General features: G+C 40.0%; 1 protein-coding gene and 1 long non-coding RNA gene across 3 annotated transcripts in view; one reads left to right on the plus strand and one right to left on the minus strand.

Moving 5' to 3' along the window:
* The window catches only part of LOC123385954, a 124594-nt gene that overhangs the window by 6754 nt on the left and 96134 nt on the right, over positions 1-21706 (plus strand). The window contains exons 4-7 of one of the 2 annotated variants that reach the window (XM_045059371.1): positions 748-865; positions 5931-6129; positions 8082-8114; positions 8866-9273. In XM_045059371.1, the coding sequence (XP_044915306.1) occupies positions 748-865; positions 5931-6129; positions 8082-8114; positions 8866-9041 (526 nt within the window). In that variant the 3' untranslated portion in view covers positions 9042-9273. Of the gene's footprint in view, positions 1-747; positions 866-5930; positions 6130-8081; positions 8115-8865; positions 9274-21706 lie in introns of those variants that run through there. The other variant, XM_045059370.1, reaches the window with a different exon arrangement.
* LOC109501162 lies at positions 14065-16267 on the minus strand. Its single transcript, XR_002159119.3, has 2 exons — positions 15925-16267; positions 14065-14298 (listed from the first exon to the last, which is right to left on the minus strand). It is a non-coding gene; the product is annotated as an uncharacterized LOC109501162 (long non-coding RNA).

The raw sequence follows: 21706 nt of genomic DNA on the forward strand, positions 1-21706 counted from the left end.
TGGGGGCAAGGGCGCAGGGGAGAATAAAGGGTCAGAGAAGACTCCATAAATTATTGATAAATCATCTCTCTCATTTGGTTCTTGGCATCGGGTTGTTTTGATTTGGGCTGGCGTTTTTCAGATAAAATAACAGGAAGAGAACAATTGAGAATTTGATCTGATAGAATGTATTACCCGAGAAGTGAAAGAATGTCTGAGCACAAACCCATAGGCAAGCGAGGAAAAGGGCACCATCCCCTCCTCCTCCCCCTCTTCCACCTTCTCCATCAAAAGAGGATGCTTGAGAACATAGAGGAAGGGTTTTCGCCTGACTTTACCAGTCAGATAAACTGATCCTTAATCAGAACTCTTTGCTTTAAATCCATGTGAGAAGGAGACAGGATATAAATTGCAAATAAATAAATAATCAGGTCAACTCATCCCCTTAAGAATTAGTTCCTTTCTCGGCAAATGGAGGTCAGACCTAGACAAGGGGAATAAGAACTGGTCCCAAACTTGAGACTGACCTCACTGAAAGGTCAGTCCCTGTACAGTGTCATTCCTCATGGGGGTCCCTGAAAGCCCGCACATTCTAGCCTCTTATTGCCAGGAGAGGTAATGGTTGCCAGGCTTATATCTAACAGAAGTAGATGTGAATTTCCATTACCATCCAGTCTCACCTGACAGAAGGGTAACTGAGGAATGAAAGATAGGATTTAAGGATAATCTTAAGAAGCTCCCATTTATATGATGCCTTGCTGCCGAAAGTGTATTCCAGAAACCAGAAGCATTGGCATCCCTTGGGAGCCTGGTAGACATGCAGGGCTTTGGGCCCCACCGAATCAGACCAGCTAAATCAGAATCTGCATTTCAACAAGATCCCCAGGTAATCTGGGGGATCACTGCTTTTGAAAAGTGCTGGCTGAAGGCAGGAGGGAGGGGTGGGTATAGAGAGATCAGTTTTATGGAAGACAGAAGGATGAGGCACTGGGAAGGTGGAAGCAGAATGCAGGTCTCACTCATAATTGTGTCTGGAGCTTCTGGGCTTCTGAGAGGTGTTTAGACCAGTGACTCATAACAAAATCTCTTGCAAGGTAGAAGGCAGCAGTAACAGTCTTCACAAAGTTCTCTGAAAGCCGGAAGCGTCACGTCAGCTCCGCTCCAGGTGCAGGGCTGCTGTCGACGACAGGTTTATTGAGCTCAGCGCGTGCAGAACACTTGCCCTCTTCCTTTAAATTGGAAACAGATTGCAGCGCCGTAGGCAGTGTCATTGAGAAGGTGGTGACTGCCTTGTTCCCCTCTCCAAAGTCACCCAGATTAAAAGTGGATTCTAACATCCCTGGGCCACTCTGGCCGGACTTTTGGGCCCTCCTAGAGTAACTTTCTAAATACAGCTTCTTCTTCAGTTTGTTTTGTAATTCCCTATTTTAGAGGTTCTGAAAGCATGACCCTCAGACCAGTAACCTCCGCATCACCTAGGAACGTCAGAAATGTAAAATTCTTGGGTCCCACCCCAGATCTACTGAATCAGAAACTCTGGGGTTGGGGTAGCAATCAGAAACAAATTCCTGGGAGTTTCTGATGCCAGCTGAAGTTTGCAAACAAATGACCTACTTACTTTTACTTTTATTTTTTTAAATGTTAATTTATTTTGGGGGGAGGAGGGAGGGAGAGAACGAGTGGGGGAGGGGCAGAGAGAGAGGGAGACACAGAATCTGAAGCAGGCTCCAGGCTCTGGGCTGTCAGCACAGAGCCTGACATGGGACCCGAACTCACGAACCACGAGACCATGTCCTGAGCTGAAGTCGAATGCTTAACCGACTGAGCCACCCAGGAGCCCTAAGTTCTTGATATTTTAAAGAGAACTTTTGCAAGTAGTGTTACCTGTCCTCTCATTCTCTCTCTCTGTCTCTCCCTATCTCTCTCTAACACACACACACACACACACACACACACACACACACACACACACACACCCCACCTTTGTGAAACCAACAGAGCAGGTGTCCAATCATATTCTCCATTTTAATGGGTAAGGAAACTGTCCCCAACCACACAGCTGTTTGATCCCCAGGAGTCAGAGTGATTTTGGTTTTGAATTTTCAGGAAACATCCAATGCACAAATTCTGTAAGGTCTCATTCAGGAATGGACATGTCTCCATTGATGAGGCTATTTTCTCTCATGCATTCTGAAGTTCTGTAAATCTTTTTGGAGGCCTCTTGGAGTGACTGGAGATGTGGAGAATCTTGGACTACTTTTGCTTTATTTGCAAAGTTCCTTTTTGTTATGTTCACTAGAGCTAGCGCCTTTCCAGTCCCTTCCATAGAAGGGGTCAACAACCTGAGGCTGATTTCCTGTTTGCCTTTGCTTAAAATTTGACAGCTTCCACAAGGCCCAGATGTTGGGGTTAGGGGCTGGAAGCTCTACTTTAAAAGGCAAGACTGCTTGCCCTTTGGGGACATTAGTGTGGGTTTGCTACTGCCACGGTAGTTGCATGTCCTGTCTACTTCCCAGCATACCTAAGGGTGTATTGTGATCAATGCATATTGGACCAGGAGTGGAAAGCACGGGGGGAAAGGAGGTGAGTGGGCAGGAAGATAGGACCCATCAGAAGGTACCCCTCCACAGACAATGGGACCATGTAGCTTCTGGCTCCGGGCTATGCCTGAAAAGCAGTCTCTGAGAAGCTACCTGGTGGTGCAGGAAGAATGTTTAACTAGGATGGGAAGATTTGGGTTCTGGTCCCAGTTCTCCTGATTCATTTGCTCTGTGAGTTTGGGCAAATCACTTAAGCTCTTGGACCCCTCTTTCCACACCTATTAAATGGAAGGATAAATACCTGCCTGCATGTTTCCCAGAGGTGTTGCAGGACTTACTGAGGTCTGCCTCGGAAAGGAACCATAGCTTGGGCAGTGCTCTCCAAAGTGAAGTGCTGGGCATTCCGCACGATTCCTTGTGCTGTGTGGTCCCCACTGCTCTGCCCCTCAGGGAGACCTCTGCCTTTCCTCTCCCGTGGGAGGATAGAAAATGCCTTTCAGGGGGATCACAGAAGCTTCTTGCAACAGGGCAGTGATTCTTCAGCAATGCTTTTGTATGCCTGGACTCAGGGCCACCCAGAGGAGCCCCAAGAGGGTCCCTCACCCCTCTTTGCCCACGAGGCTCTGCCAGTGCCCTCTTCCACCAAAGCATAGAATCCAACCCTATGAAGACAGTCTCTGTTCTGTCCTCCATGAAGCTGAATAGAGTCCATTCTCCTTCTTCTGCACCTTTTATCTCAAAGGATTCCTGAGCACACAATACACTTTATAGCCTGGTCCTCTGCCACTAGATAATAAAGGGTCTTTCATTGACCAGTGCTGTTGAAATGCCACCACCTCCGCTGGGCAGCTGCCACACAGCTGTTCTGAACTGTACAGAAAACATCTCTCAATTGTAGGTCATTTAGAATGTCATACTCTGATGAGGGCCTGGGACAGCACCAAGGCCTGCAGGTTATAGGAAAGCTTAGAGCTTCGTAACACACACACACACACACACACACACACACACACACACACACACACTTAAAGCAACCTCCCAAACAATTCTAAGAGAGCCCAGACTGAATTCAATAATATGATGTTGGTTTGTTTTGGAATGAAGATCCAAACTTTGACCCTGTTCATTTTTGCCCTATTCAAAGTGGTCTCCATTATAAACAATTGGGCCTCTTACAATGGGAATTGTATAAATAAAATGTGAGAGTGGTATAATTAGCTTTACTTGGTCCTGTCTCCAAAGAACTATGGATATCAGTGTGTTTTGCCTAATGCGTTTCCACAAAAGGTTTGCCATGTGCCAGAGCTGGCTGGGAGCTGAGAGGCTAACATGAAGAGGACAGTTTCTGAACTTAAGTCAAGCACATTCAGATGTTAAAGGAAAGGGCTTCCTGATGTTAAAGGAAAGGGCTTGGGGTAATTTCAGACCCCTGACTCTTGTTCACAACAGATGGGCCTCTCCAGGCCAGACAGCCAACTAGAATAGCCCTGACAGCCAAAGGCTACTTGAGCCCACCCTCAGTTTCCCTCTATTCAGAGGAAATCCAGAGCAAGTTTGGGGAGCTTTTCAATAATTATTACATAAAAACCTTATAGTTATGATACCAGAAATGACTGCTGGCATTTGGGTTTCTTTTCTAGTGCTAACTACAGCCAAGCATAATTTTTATTAAGTTTTCTTCAAAGGGATGATTCAGATTTTTATTGTGTTGTTTAGATTTTATTTCTTTAACTGCCCAAATAAATGTCCAATAACAAAGGAAGTTTGCATTGTGACTATTCCAGGGATCTGTGTATGTGGGTCTAATATAGTGCTTAGAACATCCACCCCCTTAGCTCTTTAATTCCTGCTGCCTTTGTGGGTGTTGGCTACTTTTAAAGTTCACAGAATCCCTTCACAGAATCCCTCAGGAGCACAGTGGGAGAAGGAGGAGGAACATTGTGATGGCTTAAAGTCTGCTCAAAGACTCAAATTTGGGGGTGCCTGGGTGACTCAGTTGGTTAAGCATCCGACTTTGGCTCAGTTAATGATCTCATGGTTTGTGGGTTCGAGCCCTGCATCAGGCACTGTGCTGACAGCTCGGAGCCTGGAGCCTGCTTCAGATTTTGTGTGTGTCTCTCTCTCTCTGCCCCTCCCCTGCTCTCTCTCTCCTCTCAAAAAATAAATAAACATTAAAAAAGACTCAAATTTGTGTTTTCCACAGAACCATCTAAAACCAATCATCTATGATTTCTTAAACACCAATTTGTGCCAGAGATATGGTGGGGACTTGTCAGAAGTCTAGGGATAGTATATGAGCTATATAAGGAAAAATCCTTAGGGAGATCTGGGGAGCAAGATGAGATAAACATGGGAAATAATGTGAGAATAGTCCATGATGATATGTCATTAAGTACTACATTTTCTGCTGTGGACTTCAGGGCTCAGTTGGGAGCTGGAAGTTGGAGTTCAGCTGAGAGGAGGCATTAATTGACACAAAGGTAGACAAATCAGAGTGATGGCCAGGTACAATTATGTATTGATGAGCTAGGTTGAAAAACTTTTTGTTGGAACAATAGTTTTTAAACACTCAGTTGACTGACCATCAAGATGATCCATCAGTGGCCACATGGTCATTCCATGGAGTCATCAACTTGCTTCTGTAGCTCCAACTTTTACCTTCTCTTCCCCTAAGGGCAGTCTTCCCAGGGAGACAGCGCCGTCATAGGCTGGAAGTTGAACTGCAAGTGACATCAGTCCAGTGGTGGGAAATTACACAACGGGTATTTCTACATCGTCTAATCCAGTGATTCTCCCACTTGGGTGTACATCACGATTATTTGGAGGTCTTGTTACACAGATTGCTGGATCCTACCCACAGGGTATCCAATTCAGTAGGTCTGGGGCTTGAGACAGAACCAGAGAGACTTGCATATTTAAGAAATCCCAGGTGATGCTGATGATATTGGTCCAGGGGCCACACTTTGAGAACGACCCATCGAATCCATTATCTCTGTTTACAAATGAGGAACCTGAGGCCCAGAGAATTCTGAGTTTAAAAAGTGTATTGGAAGGCCCTCCCCGCTCACTCTGTGCCGAGTCCAGTCTGAGATTTTATTTTATTTTTAAAAATTTTTTTCAATATATGAAATTTATTGCCAAACTGGTTTCCATACAACACCCAGTGCTCATCCCAAAAGGTGCCCTCCTCACTACCCATCACCCACCATCCCCTCCCCAGTCTGAGATTTTAATTGTTGGAGAACTGAGTGCCTCTAATCTCAGCAAAAGTTCTTGCATATTTAGGAACAGATCTTCCCCCAGTCAGGACAAACCAGCTAACTTTGAGGGTCTTAAGGCTATGAAAATGTTACATTAATAAAACAATATTTTTCTTTAAACTACTAATTTCTTACGTCCTTGATCTTACAGCCTGTAGGTGGCAGTGCCTTCCTTCTGTATGTGCAGCTAGAGGCTCGACCACTTTCATTTCTAGAGGCTCTGGGAAGGCTGCACCACCTACAGCAGGAGAGATTAGGCCACCTACCTGGCCCACGACAGCTCCTCCAGGGACAGCGGAATCAGATAACAGGATTTAATATGCTGAGAACTGTGTTGTTCTTGATCCTACGTGAGTTTTTTTTTTAATTTTTTAATTTTAATGTTATTATTTTCTGATTTTTTTTGTTTAACTAGTTCCATTCTTATTCTTTGCACAAGGTATTACAACTTAAACTCTGTGAAAATGCTGGAATCAGAGACATAGAGACGTGGAGCTACTGAAATGCCACAAATTTATTTATTGTAAGAGAGCATTCTTCATGGGAGAGGTTTCTGTCCACCAAAGCACCCTTTTATTGGTGCAAGTTGGGGGCGGGGAGGGAGAAAAAAGGAAAGTATGATTCTAGAAGCCACATTGCAGAGATGCCGAAGGGAGGTTCAAACAAGTGAGTGATTGTTCATTAGCTACAGTCAATGATTAAACATGAATTCCCCATTTCCATATGACCCTGGGACTTGCAGATGACCTGTTGGTATGTGATTTCCATTTCGTCAGCAGTCAGTGACATGAAATGTAACATTCCCTGTGCGGTCAAAATGAAAATGAAGTCACATTGTAAGAGTCTGAGGTGTGTGCTTGCAAACACCTAGCCCTGCATACTTGTGTGCTCTGCCTCTCAAAGACCCCAAGGTGAAAATGAAGTCACATTGTAAGAGTCTGAGGTGTGTGCTTGCAAACACCTAGCCCTGCATACTTGTGTGCTCTGCCTCTCAAAGACCCCAAGGTCGTCCCTTTCCCACCTTCCCTTGAAAGTCACTGAACTGTCCCTGCTGCTTCCATGCCAGAGAAACACTCTGATCTGATGCCTTTTGAACATTCCCTCCTTTCTGCCTCCACAAAGGGAATCATGATTCCCCAGTACTGATTTCTCTCTTTCAGGTCATGCAAAGCTCAATTAATTCCATCTCAGTTAATTTCCTAGTATGTTACTATTACTAACTACTAACATACTGTTACATACTACCATACTGTTACAAACTGAAGCTGTCATCCCCAGGTTACCCAGAGTTGACCTTAACCTCTCATTTGGCATTCAAGGATGTTAGTTTCCATCTTATTTCTTCAGCCTCATCTCCTTCTATTTCCTACCCTCCTTCTCTGCACTCACTCTGAACCTCCCATCATTTCCAAAATGATTTCATGCCTGTGGTTTTGTACATTTTGTTCCTTCTGAAAAATTCCTGTTCATTTTTGAGGATTAACTGTCATTTGGGGGAATCATTTCCAGAACCCCCAGGCCAGCACCATGGTCTTCCTTTCATAGAGAACGTTATAGGTAATGCATATGTTGATGTGTCTTTCTCCCAGCCCCTCGCCTCATTTTGTTCCTTTCCCCCCTGCACCCTCCTCCACAATAGGTCAGTGATGTGATAGTAGTGACTGTCTCATTCGTCTTCATATCCCTGAGACCTGGCCTAAAGCTGGGTAGATAGTAGATGCTGAGTAAAAACGTGTGGGTTTTTAATCAATGAATCCTATTCAGGATGCTTCTTTCAAGCACTGGGTCGCTCAGTCAGTTGAGCATCTGACTCTTGATTTCAGCTCAAGTTGTGATCCCAGGGTTGTGGGATTGAGCCTCACATCTGGCTCTGCATGGAGCATGGAGCCTGCTTAGGATTCTCTCTCTCTCTCTCTCTCTCTCTCTCTCTCTCTCTCTCTCTCTCTCTCTCTCTTCCTCTTCCTCCCTGCTTATATGCTCCTTCTCTCTCACTCTCTCTCTAAAATAAAAAAAATAAAAAAGATGCTTCTGTCGTTTCTTCTGGGAAGCCCCTCCTTTCCCAACTTCAGCCTTTCCCCCCTCTATTATTTCCTTGTGAACCAACAAAAATAACTTGAGTTCTACAAGTAATGGGTTTGTATCAAGGACAAGACAACAATGTTGAAGTGAAGAGCCTGAGGGGCGATTCTCCTCCTACCACCACAAAACCAGCATCTTCAGTGTCTCCAAATCCTGGAAAGTTGTCTGAATTCCCTTCCAGAATATTCACAGACGTTTTCATCTACCTCTTTATCTCTCCTAGATGAACTGACCTTTCCTCAAGCACCAGAATTAAGTAAGTAAACATGATTTGTTTGTGACTGTTATATGTTTTGTTATCGGTTTTGAAACAATCTTGCGTTCTACTTATTTTCATTACAATAGTGTGCTATTTCTGATACTTTGTGGGTTAGAGAGGGTATTGCAGCCAAATATGTGGTCAGCTCCAACACTACAAAAACTGTTTTTAGAAGAAAATGAGTTTCACATTTCAGTGACTGACCTAAAAATGAACTTCTTGAACATGTCCTATGTTTTAATGTGAGAAACTTGGCCCTGCATACATTTGATATCAATTGCAAGAGTGGTCAATTCTTCCATTATGTCACAGAGCAGACCATGGGGCCAAAGACATGTATACCTGACAATGTGCTGGAAAATCTCTTATGACTCCTAGGAACATGTATCCTTAATAATCTCCAGTGACGTATCTTTGTGTTTGCTGTAATAATGGGGATAAAATCGGATAAAACTGGGGTAAACAGGAGGTGATTCCTTAGGAAAGGGCTGTCCAGCCCCATGGGAAGGGTGTTGAAAAGGTGTCATAACATGTGTGAGGCTTGGTAATCCAACTCGAGAATCAGTGACAATGACTGACAGAGCTGCCTCACTGAGGTTGGTCAGTGCAATTAACCATGGAAATAAGTGATGTAAAAGTGAAAAAAAAAAGCTTTAAAGAAAGAGCCAACCGCTTTGTTATTTAGTACACAAGCAGAGACACTGCTTATTTGAGATGTCAGGGGATTAATTTGTCTTCAAATTTCCAGATGTAGACTCTGATGGGGCAGTGAATACCATGAGGTGGCCGGCAGGACTTGGTCAGGCTGGAAGAGGAGCGTTCAGGTTGGAGGGAGACAACGGGAGAGGAGATCTCAACAATAACTCAGGGAGAGACCCCGGACCCGTAGACACAACTTCTCCTGGTAAGACCCATTTGGAGTAGGAATTAAAATATTAAAGAACACAAGCCCCATGAGAATGCAAGTGGATAGGTTTTATCCACAGCTGCTGCAGCCAGGTGGTATGTTTGAATGTATGACGCGAGAAATCACCATAAAGAACTTCAGAGTGTGCAGGAAGAGCTTTCCAGATAGCACTCATGTTAGAAATTATTTTCTTTTCATCCAGAATTTAAGATAATTCATAACACCTTCCCACCACAGCAATGCAGAGGAGAAGGCATTTTATAGCAATTATTTTGCAGAAACATTTTCGTATTGGAGTAAAATAGACCTGGAGAATTTCAGCTTTGCATATGTATGAAATAGGAAACGAGTAACCAAAATGCCTAGAGCAAGAGAAATACATTAAAAACAACCACAAACAGGTAAACCCCACGTTGTTTGAAGGCTGACCTCTAAGCATTAGTAACTGCATTGACGATATATATACATACATACATATATATACATGCATATATGTATACATATATATATACACATACATACATCCACATTTATTTTTATTAGAAATAATATATATAAAAATAATATGTATAATTTATATGTAAAGTTTAAAGGCTAATAATGAAATGAACACTAATGGATTAATCGGTAAGCTTAAAAAATACAACATCTGATGCCCCTGTATGTTCATCCTCCTCTGATCCCTCTACCTGCCTTCTAGAGCTAACCACTATTTTGAATTTTTACCACATCCAAACCCCTAATAGTTTAGTTTTAAACTTTATACAAGTGGAAGATAATACCGTATGTATATTCTCCTGGAAACTTTCCCCTCTCATTTTTGTGCTTTGAGAATTCTGTCTTTTATTGCTGTGTGGTATTTCATTTTAAGAATACCACAGTTTATTTGTCCAGACTCTTGTTAAAGGACACTTAGGCTCTTTCTGGATATTACAATTCCAAAAAAGCTGATATGAACATTCTTGTCCGTGTTTACTGGAACACATGTGCAAGTGCCTCCCAAGATCAGAATAGTTATGTAGTAGGAAATGCACATCTTCCATTTGATTAGGTAGTGACAAATGGTTTTCCTAACACTGTGCCAGCAGTATATAGGAATTCTCATTGCTCCACAGTCTCTTCAGCCCTTGCTGTTGCCAGACTTCTGCATTTTTGCCATCTGGTGGAAGCAAAATAGTTGTGGTTTTAATATAAATTCTCTCTTTTGATGAGGTCGAACATATTTTCATATGGTTATTGGCCATAAGTACTTCCTCCATGAACTGTCTAGTTTTTTATGGGATTGATTATTACTTGTATCGATTATTTAAATAGCTTATATATTAATCCTTTGCCATTAGTGTGGCAAATGTGAGTCAAATTTTAATTTCTTTATAAAGTTATGCTAATATTTTCAATGTTCATCACATACGTATACATAGATAGCTCTATCGTCATGGGAAAAGTAAATTTCTGTTGCAGTATAACAAAACTATTTTCTATCCTAGTGTAGGGCTGGTAGTGTTTTATATGATTGACTACATTAGAATCTGAACAGCTAAGGCTTTGTCTTCATCAGGTACCTCCTACCTAAACGAAGCACTTGACCAGTGCGATTTGGTTGCTCTGAAAGAGGAGAAAACCAGGCAAGCCACTGGGCATTGTCATTATGAAATTAAGTAGCAGTCTCTCTCATCTCACAACTCTTTCTTTTTGTCTGTACTTCCAACATCCTTACATTCCCCCAAAGACAGAGAAAGTAAAGGATAGAGACCTAATAGCTACAAGGTTGAAACAAATGAGGATGATTAATATGTTCATATCCACCCTCTCTACCCTTGCTTAGCAGCCTGAAATTCTTCCTGATATCCCTCACCACATTAGGCACATCACTTACTATAGAGTATTCTAATGGAGAGATTGTTTAATGTCTGTTTGTCCCATTTCACCCCAGACTATAACTCTCTCTGACTGCAAGGCTTTGTCTTCCATTTGTCACAGTGCCCTCAGCACCTAGCACAGTGCCTGGCACTCAGTGGTTCTCAGAAAAATACAATATGTGAAAAAGATTTGAGGTCTTAGTTGACAGTAAGTTCAATATAACATGGCTGTTGCTTTGGTTCTTTGGATATTAAGTACTTAGTTTAGAATCACTGTTCCAAACCCCTGGTCAACTTTTCGCATTTTTAACCCGATAACTAATTGTTTTGATAATATTTACTATAAATCATGTTTTGGGGCACCTGGGTGGCTCAGTCAGAATGAAATCCAACAATGTGAATGGAACTAGAATGTATTATACTAAGTGAAATAAGTCAGTCAGAGGAAGATAAATATCGTATGATTTCACTTGTATGGAATTTAAGAAACACAACAGATGAACATAAGGGAAGGGAAGGGAAGGAAAAATAAGATAAAAACAGAGAGGGAGGCAAACTATAAGAAAGTCTTAATTACAGAGAACAATCTGAAGATTACTGGAGGGGAGATAGGTGGGGGGATGGGCTAAATGAATGATGGGCATTAAGGAGAGCACGTGTTGGGATGAGTGTTATATGTAAGTAATGAATCACTAAATTCTACTTCTGAAACCATCATTATACTATATGTTAACTATATGTTAACTAACTTGGATTTAAATAAAATTTAAAAGAAGAAAGGAAGAAAAAAAAAGATTTCTCATCTCAGAGGTATGCTTTGATTTTCTGTCCTGTTCAACTTGCTTTCAAAACATCAGTGCTGGGGCACCTGGTTGGCTCAGTTGGTTGAGCACCCAACTTCAGCTCAGGTCATGATCTCACAACTTATGGGTTTGAGACCTGCGTCCGGCTGTGTTCTGACAACCTGCTTTGGTTTCTGTCTCTGATTCCTCTGCTTCTCTCCCTCTCTCTCTCTCTCTCTCTCTCTCTCTCTCTCAAATATACATATACATTAAAAAATTTAAACTTAAAAAAAAAAACCCAAAATATCAGTGCTCTGGATGATGGCACTGATAACATCCTGATAGAGGACACATATGCATAAAGCTGGGAGGGAAGGAGGTTGTGATAAGCTAAATCTATCAATATGGGATCTAGTAAACACAAATGTTAAACTCTTCAGTTGAGTACAAAAAAGAAAACTGTCCACAATTCAAGGAAAAATATGTGCTTCAGTGGCTAACTATGCATTGTTTACAGCACAGTCTTCTGGATTATCTTCTGGAGTATCTGATTCTATGGAGATTTTGTAGATTCTATGGAGATTTTCCTTGCTTTTGAGATATTTTACAATTATGTACATTGCAGATAAGCTATAGCAGTGCAAAATAATTCTTTTCTATACATCTGCAAATGAGTTTGTCTGGTGGAGTTTCAATGGACTCTGTGGATTGACAAGTCTTGTGTCCATTTGCAAATTCATTTCAATATTCCCAATCTATCAGTGTGTTCTTTGGACTCTCCTTTGATCTTGGTTCCCTCATTAGTGATTTAAATAAGTATTTAACACATGTCCACTTTATTTGTATGCAAGAATTGCAATTTACCTTATTTTGAGAGTTATCTTTAATAAAAGAAAGAATGAGAATAACTTGGGTAGGATACAATATGCAAAAAAGATTTGAGCTCTTAGTTGACAATAAATTCAATACAAGTCATTAGTGTAATATGGCTATTGCTTTAGTTCTTTTAAGTTTATCAAGTACTTAGTTTAGAATCACTATTCCAAACCACTGGCCAACTTTTCTTATTTTTAACCCAATAACTAATTATTTTGATAATAGTAGCTATAAATCATGTTTTAAAATCTGGTATAGCAAGCCATTATAATTATGTTGGTTAAAAGAACACTTCGATATTCTTGATAGTTTATTCTTCTAAATGAATTACACTGTGAGTTTGTCAGAGTCTATAATGTATTCATTTGGGATCTTGGTTTTGCATAAAATCTATAAATATTTGCTTAGGAATTATTGTCATTGCTACTGTATTTGGTTTTTCCAATAAGAAGCAATATATATCTCTCCAATTATTCTTCTCATCTTTTATTTCTCCCATTAGGAATTTTAAATTTTATTTGAATAATTAAATCATTTATGTCTTGAATTATATAAATATGCATTTAATGATTTCAGTTGTAATAGAATCTTTTTTATTGTGTCTCTAGCTATTTGTCATGGGTCTAAAAGAATGCAATTGAGTGTTATATTTGTTTTTTGTTTTTTTTCCTAAGAAGTTATTATCATCCTTCCAGGAAAATTTATTCTACTTTTCTCCAGTTCATACCACTAGCATTTCTAGTGTTATGTTTTTAAAAAGTGGGTTAAAAAAACTCAACTAGATATTTTTGGTTTGAAAATAGTTTGCATTCATCCTGGAGAAAACCCAAATAAGAAAAATTTTAGCTCCTCCTTTTCCTTCCTCAAAGATATCTTGAGTAAAGGATGCTTCACATTTTAGGTAAGGTTATTTTGGGATGAGGCAGTTAGAAATACCAACACAAGTTATAAATCTTTTTAGTCAATACTTGACCAAAGATAATTTAGTACTGCCATGGGTTCAATCAATGTCTGCATGTGTAGTCCAGGGCCCAGGAGTATATTTACTCAAAGATACTATTTGGAAATTCTACACTGTTTCTTCAGCATTTTTTTCCCGAGTGTGTGCAGCATGTAAAGGAGATCAAAAGTTTGAAATTAAGATTAAAAGATAAACCAGAGTAAAAATTTTCTTAAATGTTAATATGTTTTCGATTCATTTCCAAATTTTCCTTTCTTCATTTTTTGCTAGTCACCATCTGTCTTTAATTATAACTTAACTCAATTTCCTTTGAAAGTCCTTTTTCCAAATTAAAAATAATTTTTTCTAACTATTTTCTACATTTCAGTTGTTTGAACTTAAAAATTTATGAAGCCCTCTGAGTCTCCATTTCTTTATTTGTAAAATGCGAATGAAAAAGTGTTTTGCATGTCTCCCTAGGTGGTTGTTTGAATTATATAAAATGGTTAGGGCATATTCTCCTTTGGAAGAATGGTTGGCCATTGAGGACCACATCAACTAAGTTCAATAAGAATATGTTAAATCTACTTCATGGCCACCATGGTTCCATTTAATTACAAGGAAATGCAAATATAAGTGAAATACAAAATAAAGTTCTTGTCTTCCAGAGAAAATGCTTCTCAAATATTAGCAGGCACACAAATCTCCCAGGTCTTGTCAAGTGGCAGATTATGATTCAGTTAGTCTGAGGTGAAGCCTGAGATTCTGCATTTCCAACAACCTCTAAGAGATGCTGATACCGCAGATGGCACGATCCCTATAGTATAAATCATACACATCAGAGGCAGAGATCAGGAAAAACTAGATATCCTTGAATATCCAAATAAATCACTGTGGGCCAGAAAATGGAAGATGGGACATGATTCAGCTTGAGATTCTTTCCACTGTTGGTAAGGAAGCGAAGCGAGCATACCACATTCTTAACGGGGTGGGGGGTGGGTGAGTGGGTGGGAATGGTTTGTCTTTTGTAAGATTCTGTGGATTCATGCATTTAAAGATGCTTGAAATGGCTTCTGGCAAAAAGGTATGAGGGTGCTTAGCCAAGAAACAATGGTGTTAAGCTGCTGCTGGAGTTCAATATTATACACGCACATACGTATGGAAAGTTAAAATAGCATAGACATACATGCAATACTTACATGCACATATGATCTTATTATCAATCAGGATGGTTTTCATGTTTGTAATATTATTAAAGGCAACATTTAGCCTTCACTAAGCACCAGTTAAGCTCCCAGGGCAGTCAGAAGTAATTGCTTCCTACATGCCAATAAACTGGTTCTGGAATGAATGTGTTACTGGTTTCTCATCCCTAGCACTGGTCTGCAGCATAGCTACAAAACTGGGTAAATTTATGGGCTCACTGACGCGGTTGGTGTCCCATCCCTTGAGGACCCAGTGCCTGCTTCTCCCTGATGGTCCTGATCACCCCCACTCTCGTTCCCATGCTCACCCTCCTTCTGGCTATCAAATATGTGTCATTCTTTGCCTTTACCCTGAGACTGGAGCCATTGCAATAAGCTCACATAGCCCCACCTGAACATCTGACTTAAGCCAGAGAGGTCAACTCACTATTCCCTGAGCAGGTCTTCTGCTTTCTGCTCTATGCTTTAGCTTTCTTCTGGACTGCTCCTTCTCTTGCATTCTTTGTAGCTAGGCAGGTTTTACCCATCCTAAGCCCACCTCAGATCCTGCCTCCTTTGTAAAGCCTTCCAAGATTTATACTTCCCCTATATGAGTCCCTCAGTAAGTGATTGTCTCTACTATCCATTGACAATCATTTGCTGCTGTGATATCACTTTTCTATTGCTGCCTTCCATTGTCATTTAAAACGTATATTCAGCTCTTTAAGACTTGATATGTGGGTTCTCCTGTTACAAAGTTTCCTTGAAGTTAAAGTTTGGATTTTTTGGGGCGCTTGGGTGGCTCAGTCGGTTGAGCGTCCGACTTCGGCTCAGGTCATGATCTCACAGTCAGTGAGTTCAAGCCCCGCGTCGGGCTCTGTGCTGACAGCTCAGAGCCTGGAGCCTGTTTCAGATTCTGTGTCTCCCTTTCTCTGACCCTCCCCCGTTCATGCTCTGTCTCTCTCTGTCTCAAAAATAAATAAATGTTAAAAAAAATTAAAAAAAATAAAAAAAAAAAATAAAGCTTGGATTTTATATGTTTTTGCATATTATACAGAGTCCCAAACAGTGTAAATGTAAAAAGTTGCTTTGACTTGATGAACTAATTCTACAGAGTTTCTGGATGATCTTGGTGAATATAGAAAGCCATGCCATTAAAATGTTAACTTGGGCATCCACCAGTTTAACTGAAGAGAAACATAACTTTAGAAACTTGGATAGGATCAATAGAAGCATTTCTGATTCCCTCTTAAACATACCCCAAAGCTGACCCGTCCCTGGAGCCTGCCCCTCCTGCTGGGCTGGCCCTGTTGCCAGGGAACCATGTCCTCAGCCTCCTTGTCCTCATCCACTCGTATTCCCCTCCCAGGTGGGAGTGTGGCATCTCTCCAAAAAGGTATATGCACTGCAGCTGGGAAACCATGTGTAGCTGAAGGCACAGGCGAAAACCTGTGAGTGGGTGCTGGAAGAGGTGCCCTTCAGGCATGGAGTTATGTGTATGATACATTCTTCACACAGACCCTGGTTCCATCCTCAGAACCCTCTCTATTGTGATAAAACATGATGTCTGGCTCTTTTCACTCTTCTTTGGGGATCCAGGATTCTTGGCTGGATGGCAACTCTAGTCAACCAGGCCTCGTTCTATGTTCCCACTCCACGTGGGAGAGGTAGGGCAAGGCAGGCCCTTAGCTCAGAGGGGCAGCTGAGCCCCTATACACACAGGCTCCCTTCTAGGCATCAAGCAAAGATCTTAGCTTCAGGGTCCAGTGCTGGCTTCAGGCCATTCTTTTTTTTTATTTTATTTTTTATTTTTAAAAGTGTACATCCAAATTAGTTAGCATATAGTGCAACAATGATTTCAGGAGTTGATTCCTTAGTGCTTCTTACCCATTTAGCCCATGCCCCCTCCTACAACCCCTCCAGTAACCCTCAGTTTGTTCTCCATATTTATGAGTCTCTTCTGTTTTGTCCTCCCTCCCTGTTTTTATATTATTTTGTTTCCCTTCCCTTATGTTCATCTGTTTTGTCTCTTAAAGTCCTCATATGAGTGAAGTCATATGATTTTTGTCTTTCTCTGACTGACTTATATCATTAGCATAATACCCTCCACTTCCATCCATGTAGTTGCAAATGGCAAGATTTCATTCTTTTTGATTGCCGAGTAATACTCCATTGTATATATGTACCACATCTTATTTATCCATTCATCCATCGATGGGACATTTGGGCTCTTTCTATACTTTGGCTATTGTTGATAGTGCTGTTATAAACATGGGGATGCTATCTCCCTTCGAAACAGCACACCTGTATCCCTTGGGTACATGCCTAATAGTGCAATTGCTCAGTCCTAGGGTAGTTCTATTTTTAGTTTTTTGAGGAACCTCCGTACTGTTTTCCAGAGTGACTGAGTCAGCTTGCATTCCCACCAACAGTGCAAACGACATCCTCTTTCCCTGCATCCTTGCCAATATCTGTTGTTGCCTGAGTTGTTAATGTTAGCCATTCTGACAGGTGTGAGGTGGTATCTCATTATGGTTTTGATTTGTATTTCTCTGATGATGAGTGATGTTGAACATTTTTTTCATGTGTCGGTTGGCCATCTGGATTTCTTCTTTGGAGAAATGTCTGTTCATGTCTTTTGCCCATTTCTTCACTGGATTATTTGTTTTTTGGGTGTTGAGTTTGATAAGTTCTTTACAGATTTTGGATACTAACCCTTTATCTGATATGTCATTTGCAAATATCTTCTCCCATTCTGTCAGTTGCCTTTTAGTTTTGCTGATTGTTTCCTTCACTGTGCAGAAGCTTTTTATTTTGATGAGGTCCCAATAGTTCATTTTGGCTTTTGTTTCGCTTGCCTCCAGGGACGTGTTCAGTAAGAAGTTGCTGTGGCCAAGATCAAAGAGGTTTTTGCCTGTTTTCTCCTCGAGGATTTTGATGGCTTCCTGTCTTACACTGAGGTCTTTCATCCATTTTGAGTTTATTTTTGTGTATGGTGTAAGAAAGTGGTCCAGGTTCATTCTTCTGCATGTCGCTGTCCAGTTTTCCCAGCACCACTTGCTGAAGAGACTGTCTTTATTCTATTGGATATTCTTTCCTGCTTTGTCAAAGATTAGTTGGCCATACGTTTGTGGGTCCATGTCTGGGTTCTCTATCCTGTTCCATTGATCTGAGTATCTGTTCTTGTGCCAGTACATACTGTCTTGATGATTACAGCTTTGTAGGATAGCTTGAAGTCTGGGATTGTGATGCCTCCTGCTTTGGTTTTCTTTTTCAAGATTGCTTTGGCTATTCAGGGTCTTTTCTGGTTCCATACAAATTTTAGGATTATTTGTTCTAGCTCTGTGAAGAATGCTGGTGTTATTTTGATAGGGATTGCATTGAATATGTAGATTGCTTTGGGTAGTATCGACATTTTAACAATATTTGTTCTTACTATCTAGGAGCATGGAATATTTTTCAATTTTGGGGGCCTTCTTCAAGTTTTTTTTCATAAGCTTTCAGTGTATAGATTTTTCACCTCTTTGGTTAGATTTATTCCTAGGTATTTTATGGTTTTGGGGGCAATTGTAAATGGGATCTATTCCTTGATTTCTCTTTCTGTTGCTTCATTGTTGGTGTATAGGAATTCAACCAATTTCTGTGTGTTGATTTTATATCCTGCAACTTTGCAGAACTCATGGATCAGTTCTAGCAGTTTCTTGGTGGAATCTTTTGGGTTTTCCATATAGAGTACCATGTCATCTCTGAAGAGTGAAAGTTTGACCTCCTCTTGGCTGATTTGGATGCCTTTTATTTCTTTGTGTTGTCTGATTGCTGAGGCTAAGACTTCCAATCCTATGTTGAATAACAGTGGTGAGAGTGGACATCCCTGTCTTATTCTTGACGCTAGGGGAAAAGCTCTCAGTTTTTCCCCATTAAAGATGTTATTAGTGTTGGGTCTTTCCTATATGGCTTTTATGATCTTGAGGTATGATCCTTCTATCCCTACTTTCTTGAGGGTTTTTATCAAGAAAGGCTGCTGTATTTTGTCAAATGCTTTCTCTGCATCTATAGAGACGATCATGTGGTTCTTGTCCTTTCTTTTATTGGTGTGATGAATCACATTGATTGTTTTGTGGATATTGAACCAGCCCTGCATCCCAGGTATAAATCTCACTTGGTCATGGTGAATAATTTTTTTAATGTATTGTTGGATCTGGTTGGCTAATATCTTGTTGAGGATTTTTGCATCCATGTTCATCAGGGAAATTGGTCTATAGTTCTCCTTTTTAGTGGGGTCCCTGTCTGGTTTTGGAATCAAGGTAATGCTGGCTTCATAGAAAGAGTTTGGCAGTTTTCCTTCCATTTCTATTTTTTGGAACAGCTTCAAGAGAATAGGTGTTAACTCTTCCTTAAATGTTTGGTAGATTCCCCTGGAAAACCATCTGGCCCTGGAATCTTGTTTTTTTGGAATTAGATTTTGTATTACTAATTCAATTTCCTTACTGGTTATGGGTCTGTTCAAATTTTCTATTTCTTCCTGTTTCAGTTTTAGTAGTGTGTAGTTTCTAGGAATTTGTCCATTTCTTCCAGATTGCCCATTTTGTTGGCATATAATTGCTCATAATATTCTCTTATTGTTGTTTTTATTTCTGCTGTGTTGGCTGTGATCTCCCATCTTTCATTCTTGATTTTATTTATTTTGGTCCTTTTTCTTTTTGATCAAACTGGCTAGTGGTTTATCAATTTTGTTAATTCTTTCAAAGAACCAGCTTCTGGTTTCATTGATCTGTTCTACTGTTTGTTTGTTTGTTTGTTTGTTTGTTTCGATAGCATTAATTTCTGCTCTAATCTTTATTATTTCCTGTCTTCTGCTGGTTTTGGGTCTTATTTGCTGTTCTTTTTCCAGCTCCTTAAGGTGTAAGGTTAGGTTGTGTATCTTAGATCTTTCTTCCTTCTTTAGGAAGGCCTGGATTGCTATATACTTTCCTTTTATGACTGCCTTTGCTGCGTCCCAGAGGTTTTGGGTTGTGGTGTTATCATTTTCATTGACTTCCACATACCTTTTAATTTCCTCTTTAACTTCTCAGTTAGCCCATTCATTCTTTAGTAGGATGTTCTTCAGTCTCCAAGTATTTGTTACTTTTCCAAATTTTTTCTTGTGGTTGATTTCAAGTTTCATAGTGTTGTGGTCTGAAAATATGCACGGTATGGTCTTGATCTTTTTGTACTTACCTAGGGCTGATTTGTGTCCCAGTATATGGTCTATTCTGGAGAACGTTCCATGTGCACTGGAGAAGAATGTATATTCTGCTGCTTTAGGATGAAATGTTCTGAATATATCTGTTAAGTACATCTAGTCACATGTGTCATTCAAAGCCATTGTTTCCTTGTTGATTTTTTGATTAGATGATCTGTCCACTGCTGTGAGTAGGGTGTTGAAGTCTCCTACTATTATGGTATTACTCTTGATGAATTTCTTTATGTTTGTGATTAATTGATTTGTATATTTGGGTGCCTCCACATTTGGCCCATAAATATTTACAATTGTTACGTCTTCTTGGTGGATAGACCACTTGATTATGATATGATGCCCTTCTTTGTCTCTTGATACAATCTTTATTTTAAAGTCTGGATGTCTGATATAAGTACGGCTACTCTGGTTTTCTTTCATTGACCATTAACATGACAGATCGTTCTCCATCCTCTTATTTTCAGTCTGAAGGTGTCTTTAGGTCTAATGTGGTTCTCTTGTAAACAGCATATATACGGATCTTGTTTTCTTATCTATTCTGTTACCCTATGTCTTTTGATTGGAGCATTGAGTCCATTGACATTTAGAGTGAGTACTGAAAAATACGAATTTATTGCCATTATGATGTTGTTGGACTTTCTGGTGGTGTTCTCTGGTATATATATATATATATATATATATATATATATATATACACACACACACACATATATATATACATATACATATATATATATTTCATCTTTTCTCCCCTCAGAGAGTCCTCCTTAAAATTTCTTGCAGGGATGGTTTAGTGGTCACAAACTCCTTTAATCTTTGTTTGTCTGGGAAACTTTTTATCTCTCTTTCTTTTTGAATGACAGTCTTGCTGGATAAAGAATTATTGGTTGCATATTTTCTTGATTTAGCACATTGAATATATCCTGCCACTTGTTTATGGCCTGCCAAATTTCTGTGGATGTGTCTGCTGCAAACTTGATCTATCTTCCCTTGTAGGTTAAGGACTTTTTTCCCTTGCTACTTTCATGATTCTCTCCTTACCTGAGTATTTTGTGAATTTGATTATGATATGCCTTGTTGATGGTCAGTTTTTGTTGAATCTCATGGGGGTCCTCTGTGTTTCCTGGATTTTGATGTCTGTGTCTTTCCCAAGTTAGGAAAGTTTTCCTCTATGATTTGCTCACATAACCCTTCTACCCCTATTTCTCTCTCTTCCTCTTCTGGGACCCCTATGATTCTGATGTTGTTCCTTTTTAATGAGTCACTGATTTCTCTAATTCTTAAATCGTGCTCTTTTGCCTTAATCTCCCTTTTTTTTTCTGCTTCATTATTCTCTATAAGTTTGTCCTCTATATCACTAATTCTCTGTTCTGCCTTATCCATCCTTGCTGCCGCTGCATGCATTCACGATTGCAGCTCAGTTATAGCATTTTTAATTTCATTCTGACTATTTTTTACTTCTTTTATCTCTGCAGAAAGGGCTTCTAATCTATTTTTGATTCCAGCTAGTATTCTTATTATCGTGATTCTAAATTCTGGTTCAGACATCTTACTTGTATCTGTGTTGGTTAAATCCCTGGCTGTTGTTTCTTCGTGCTCTTTCTTTTGTGGTGAATTCCTTCTTTTTGTCATTTTGAAGGGAGAGAAGGAATTAATGAGTTAAAAAAATTAAAATTAAAAAAATTAAAATTAAAAAATAAAACACACATACACACACACACACACACACACACACACAAATCAAATAAATGATGCTAGATCCTAGGTGTGTTTTGGTCTGGGTGTTGAAAGTGGTTTGACAGATT

Source organism: Felis catus, chromosome B3 (genome assembly GCF_018350175.1).
Source record: "Felis catus isolate Fca126 chromosome B3, F.catus_Fca126_mat1.0, whole genome shotgun sequence".
In the NCBI taxonomy this organism is placed as follows: Eukaryota; Metazoa; Chordata; class Mammalia; order Carnivora; family Felidae; genus Felis; species Felis catus.